Source organism: Trichomycterus rosablanca, chromosome 1 (assembly GCF_030014385.1).
Source record: "Trichomycterus rosablanca isolate fTriRos1 chromosome 1, fTriRos1.hap1, whole genome shotgun sequence".
Lineage (NCBI taxonomy): Eukaryota > Metazoa > Chordata > Actinopteri > Siluriformes > Trichomycteridae > Trichomycterus > Trichomycterus rosablanca.
In genome coordinates this window covers 5,368,429-5,375,097 of record NC_085988.1, presented here as the reverse complement: position 1 = coordinate 5,375,097, position 6,669 = coordinate 5,368,429, and the positions used below count along the sequence as shown (strand labels likewise).

The 6,669-nt window shown below is 46.9% G+C and overlaps 1 protein-coding gene across 1 annotated transcript; it reads right to left on the bottom strand.

The window, feature by feature from the left end:
• Window positions 1-3,682: 3,682 nt before the first annotated feature.
• LOC134317255 (titin-like) lies at window positions 3,683-5,403 on the bottom strand. Its single transcript, XM_062998062.1, has 3 exons — window positions 4,177-5,403; window positions 3,952-4,089; window positions 3,683-3,851 (listed from the first exon to the last, which is right to left on the bottom strand). Exons 1-3 carry the CDS (start codon window positions 5,078-5,080, stop codon window positions 3,784-3,786), a joined length of 1,110 nt encoding a protein of 369 aa, XP_062854132.1. The 5' UTR covers window positions 5,081-5,403; the 3' UTR covers window positions 3,683-3,783.
• Between the last annotated feature and the right edge of the window lie 1,266 nt (window positions 5,404-6,669).

Sequence of the window (6,669 nt, the reverse complement as noted above, 5' to 3'; positions counted from 1 at the left end):
ATGGCAGACAACTAATAATGGTTTTTATTGAGCTACAGTTGCTGAATTTAGACTTAGCATGTATGCTAACACAATTCATTGTGGTCAGTCATATTAAGAACATTAACATTTACCTCAGATATAATGACAGATAACTAATAACGCTTTTTTTTAGCTACAATGACAGACTTTAGACTTAGCATGTATGCTAACACAATTTAGTGTGGTCAGACACTCTCCAAGATGGCGCCGGTGAGATCGGCTGCTGTCACGACTGCTCCGACAATTTATTACCTATTTTTATTTATTTCGCAGCTTTTAATCGGTTTTAACCTCTTTTTCTTTTCACCACGGCTTGTATCCGATATGGCAGAAGTACTCTTATTTCTATTAATCTATAATCCACTCACCTTTCGCCATTTTTAACTCCGGACTCATCGTGGCCGAAGGAGATTCTGAGGGGCAACAAAGGACGGGACCCGAAGTGGCGGCCCCGAGGGAAATGAGCCGGCGTCAGGAACAAGCTGAGGGCTAGGGGCACACCGAGCTCCCCTGCCTAGTATCCTGTTAGCCAACGTCCAGTCTCTGGACAACAAGCTCGACGACCTCCGGGCCAGGATCAAGTTCCAGAGAGACATTCGGGACTCCAACGTTCTCTGCTTCACCGAGACATGGCTGAACCCAGAGGTCAAGAGAAGGTGGTGTGTGCATGATGGTAAACAGCAGCTGGTGTGATAACACCAACGTCGTTACTCTTGCACGCTCCTGCAGACCTAACCTAGAACTTCTGGCACTCAAGTTTCGTCCTTTCTACCTTCCTGGGGAATTTACTTCGGTTATCGTCAGCACCGTTTATATTCCACCTCAGGTGAACACGGACACTGCACTGTGTGAACTTCATGACACACTCACACAGTTTCAGACTAATCACCGGGACGCTGCGCTTATTGTGGTTGGTGATTTTAACAGCGCTAACCTCAAACGTGCAGTACCAAACTTTTATCAGCACATCACCTGCCCCACCAGAGGAAAACGGACACTGGATCATTGCTACACTCCGTTCAAAGACGGTTACAAGGCACAATCTCATCCACCGCTTGGAAAGTCGGACCATGCCGCCATCTTCCTCATGCCTAACAAACAAAGGCTGAAACAGGAGGTTCCGATTCAGAGGGAGGTCACGCGCTGGACGGACCAATCGGTGGCTGCCTTACAGGACGCTCTGGATGACGCAGACTGGGATATGTTCCGAGAGAGCTCCACTGATGATGTCAGCGTGTTTACGGAAGCGGTTGTGGGATTTATTGGGAAACTGGTGGATGATACAGTGGAGAAAACCGTAGTGAAAACTTTTCCCAACCAGAAGCCGTGGGTGGATAAAACCGTCCGCGACGCTCTGAACTCTCGCACCGCTGCCTACAACGCGGGGCTCATCAGTGGTAACATGGAGGAATATAAAGCTGTGTCTTACGGAGTACGCCGAGCGGTGAAAGAGGTGAAGCGGCGCTACAGGGAGAAAATAGAGACACAGTTCCAGCATAGTGACTCTAGAACCCTGTGGCAGGGACTACAGACCATCACGGACTTCAGAAGCCCACCCACCAGACTGGTGAGTGCGGACGTGTCTCTGGCAACCGAGCTAAACACCTTCTACGCTCGCTTCGAGGCTTCAGCCGGCAACGCTAACGATGCTAACAGCGCTATCAGCTCTACCGGTGTGACCAGCATGCAGACGGAGCTCGTCGGAACGCAGAGACCCCTCATCATCAGGGAGAGTGATGTACGGAGAGCTTTCAGGAGAGTGAACACCAGGAAAGCAGCAGGACCAGATGGGATCGCCGGCCGAGTCATCAAAGCCTGTGCGGACCAGCTAGCACCGGTGTTCACGGTGATCTTCAACCTATCCCTGACCCAGTGCATCGTACCAACATGCTTCAAACAGTCCGTCATCATTCCAGTCCTGAAGAAGAACCAGCCAGCCTGCCTCAATAACTTTCGCCCAGTGGCCCTGACATCAGTCGTGATGAAGTGCTTCGAGAGGATCATCAGAGACTTCATCACCTCATCACTTCCGGACTCTGTGGACCCCTTACAGTTTGCATACCGCCACAACCGCTCCACAGATGATGCCATCACCTACCTCCTTCACACCACACTAACACACCTGGACGCTGGGAGGGGTAATTATGTTAAAATGCTGTTTGTTGACTACAGCTCAGCATTTAACACGATTATCCCCTCTAAACTAACCATCAAGTTGGAGAACCTGGAACTTCATCCATCCTTGTGTCACTGGATCTCTAACTTTTTGACGGACAGAATACAAGCTGTGCTGGTAGGAAAACACATCTCACCCACACTCACCCTTAGCACTGGTGCCCCTCAGGGCTGTGTCCTGAGTCCCCTGCTGTACTCACTGTACACATATGACTGTGTGGCCACTTCCAGCTCTACCACCATTGTCAAGTTTGCTGACGACACTGTTGTGGTGGGCCTGATCTCTAACAACGATGAGAGGGCCTACCTAGAGGAGATTAAACACCTGGAGGACTGGTGCCAGGACAACAATCTACTTCTTAACGTCAGCAAGACAAAGGAGCTGATAGTGGACTGCAGCATAAAGCAGGAGAGGAAGTATCACCCCGTTATGATCAGTGGCACCGCAGTGGAAAGAGTAGACAATTTCAAGTACCTTGGAGTTCACATCTCTGAGGACCTGTCATGGTCCTGCCACACCACTGCGCTGGCAAAGAAGGCCCGTCAGCGTCTTTATCACCTCAGACGCTTAAGGGACTTCAAACTACCATCCAAGGAGCTTCGTAACTTCTACACCTGCACCATTGAATCCATCATAACGGGAAACATCACAACCTGGTTCGGAAACAGCACCAAGCAGGACGGGCGGCTCTACGGACTGAGCTTCCTGACCTGCAGTCCATATACAGGAAACGGTGCTGGACAAGGGCCAGGAGGATAGTAAAGGACCCCAGTCATCCCAGTAATGGACTGTTTTCTTTGTTTTAAAATCTGGGAAGCGTTTTCGTGCTCTAAAAGCCAAAACGGAGAGGATGAGAAGAAGCTTTTTCCCACAAGCTATTCGAGTCCTCAACGAAAATAGCATTTAGGACCAATTTACACAACTTGCACAATCTAATTTATACGTATATGTATGTGTATATATTTGGACATATGTATGTGTATATAAGTATATGTATATGAGTATATAAGTGTATGTATATGTATAGATTAGTATTTGAGTATTTATTATTTAGCACATCTGTATAGCATTATGTAGCATTATGTTGCACAGTTTCTGCACTACTTGTCACTTTACATGCTTGTTCGCGTTAAATTGCTCTTTTTAATTATATTGATAATTTTTATAATGTTTACTTTACTTTAAATTGCTTTTTTTAATTATATTGATAATTTTTCTAATGTTTACTTTACTTTAAATTGCTTTTTTTAATTATATTGATAATTTTTCTAATGTTTACTTTAAATTGCTTTTTTTAATTATATTGTTAATTTTTAATTTTATATTGTTTATATATTGGTAATTTTATATTGTTAATTTTTCTAATGTTTCTAAATTCTTACTTTTAAAAACATTCTATATTTTTTGTATAATATATTTTTTAACTATTTTGTAGTTTTTGTAATGACTGTGGCGGAGCAGTCACTAAAGCATTTCACTGCCAGTTGTATTTATTTTTATTGTTTATTTTTAAACTTTATTGTTATTTTGATGTTGGAAAAGTCGGCGTGTGATTGGATGATCTCCGGATCGTCACCACCTCAGCTTCAGACGTTGAAGAACTGGAACCGTTTGGTTCTCAGGCTGATTCTCCTCGACTTCGGCATCGGGACACCTACACAGCAACACAGAGCCGACATGCACACGTGTTAGAGGAAACTCCAGCGTTACTCCACCTAGCGTGTATAACGTGTATTTCTGAATTTAAACCAGACCTTTATCTTCACACGCGCTCTCCATCAGAGCCCCGGACTCTTCAGGTTGGGCTTCGACGATGGGAACAAGAACGTCGTCCTGCAGCTGCTGGGGGTCTGGTTTGTTTGAAGACACCTTGGAGACGTTCTTCAGTGGATCTGATGGAGAAATGAAACCTAATTCAATTTTTAATGTTCACCTTTATTAGATCACCACCATCTACCTATACAATCCTTCAAACGTACCTTCAGTGCTTCCTCTATCCAGGTTCTGCTCTTTCAGTTTCCATATTTTGTGCTCCAAAGCTGCTGGATCCTTCTTCATGTCCTGGTCTGGTTCTTCCACCAGGTTCAGCGGGGCCACCTGCCTCTCCTCCTTCTTCACGAACTGGTCTGTTTTATTCACTGGGTCCACCTGCCTCTCCTCCTTCTTTAGCTTATACTCTATAAAACTAACCCTATTTTTTACCTGTCCTTTCCCCTGGTCCTTTAGGATGACCAGCTCTGGTTCTTCCACCAGGTTCAGCTGGACCATCTGCCCCTCTGCCTTCTTTATCTCATTCTCTATGCAATGAATCTTATTTTTTACATGTCCCATCCACTGGTTCTTCAGGATGACCTGCTTTGGTTCTTCAACCAGGTTCAGCGGGGCCACCTGTTTCTCTACCTTTTTCACGACCTGGTCAGGTTTTTCCACTGGGTCCACCTGCTCCACTGGGTCCACCTGCTCTAATTTCTTCATCTCAATCTCAAAAACCAGAACCACCTTGTCTACTGGTTTCCTCCTCTGGTCCTTTAGAACGACCTGTTCTGGTTCTTCCACCAGGTCCCGTGGGGCCACCTGCATCTCTACCTTCTCAGGTTTGTTTTTTCCCAGAACCACCTGCTGCTTCTCCATCTTTGGTGTTTGGTCTGCCTGGTCCTCCAAAACCTTCTGCCCCACTCCTTGCCCCATCTCTTCACCCTTTACCCCGTTTCCCTTCTCACCCTCCCTGTCCTGCATCTCTACCTTCTGGCGTCTCTGCCACCATTTTCTCTTCTTTACTTTCTTCTCAGGTTTGTTTTTTCCCAGAACCACCTGCTGCTTCTCCATCTTTGGTGTTTGGTCTGCCTGGTCCTCTAAAACCTTCTGCTCCACTCCTTGCCCCATCTCTTCACCCTTTACCTAATTTCCCTCCTCACCCTCCCTGTTCTGCGTCTCCACCTTCTGGCGTCTCTGCCACCATTTTCTCTTCTTTACCTTCTTCTCCGGTTCGTTTACCCGCCTGTGCGGCTCGTCTTGGTCAGATGGAAGAGTCCAACAGGAGAACATGTTCATGCTGCTTACTGTCTCGGCGTCTCAGATCAAATGAGCACAAACACATGAAACGCAGCAACTTATACCAGAGGTGTGGAGTGTGGTGATGTCATCATGATGATGTCACAATGTGTGCATGTAGCTGAGAGTGGTGCTGATCATCATCACTGCTGCTCTCAGCATCATTAACCTCTAGTGTAGAGTGGGACAGTGGTGGCCTAGTGGGAGGAGCTTCGAGCTATAACCCAAAGGTTGAGGGTTCGAATCCCAGTTCTGCCTTTTAGCAAGACCTTTAACCCTGTTTGCTCCAGGGGCGTAACAGCTGGAATACTGCACACCTGTACATGTATACATGACAAACAAAGGCAATCTATTCTATTACCATATACGTATTAACACACACACACACACACACACACACACACACACACACACCCACATACACACACACACACACCAGGCATAACATTATGACCACTGACAGCTGAAGTGAATAACACTGATCATCTCTTCATCACAGCACCTGTTAGTGGGGGGGGGTATATTAGGCAGCAAGTGAACATTTTATCCTCAAAGTTGATGTTAGAAGCAGTTAGTGAGTGTGAGGATCTGAGCGAGTTTGATGAGGGCCAAATTGTGATGGCTAGACGACTGGGTCAGAGCATCTCCAAAGCTGCAGCTCTTGTGGGGTGTATCCCGGTCTGCAGTGGTCAGTATCTATCAAAAGTGCTCCAATGAGGGAACAGTGGTAAACCAGTGTCAGGGTCATGAGCGGCCAAGGCTCATTGAAGGCCCGTGTGATCCGAGCCAACAGACGAGCTCCTGTAGCTCAAACTGATGAAGAAGTTCATGCTGGTTCTGATAGAAAGGTGTCAGAATACACAGAGCAGCACAGTTTGTTGCTGCAGATCAGTCAGGGTGCCCATGCTGACCCCTGTCCACCACTGAAAGCACCAACAATGGGCATGTGCACATCAGAAGGTTTTCTTTTACATCACGTGGACGACCGGGTGTGTGTGTGTCGCTTACCCGGGGAACACATGGCACCAGGATGCATTGTGGGGAAGAAGGCAAGCCGGCGGAGGCAGTGTGATGCTTTGGGCGACATTCTGCTAGGAAACCTTGGGTCCTGCCATCCATGTGGATGTTACTTTGACACGTAGCACCTACCTAAGCATTGTTGTAGACCATGTTCACCCTCTCATGGAGACGCTTCCCTGATATCTGTGGCCTCTTTCAGCACAAAACTAAAATGCTTCAGGAACGGTTTGAGGAGCAAAACAACCAGTTTAAGGTGTCGACCTGGCCTCCAAATTCCCCAGATCTCGATCCGATCGAGCATCTGTGGGACGTGCTGGACAAACAAGTCCGATCCATGGTGACCCCAACTCACAACTTACAGGAGTTAAAGGATCTGCTGCTGACATTGTGGTGTCTGCCTT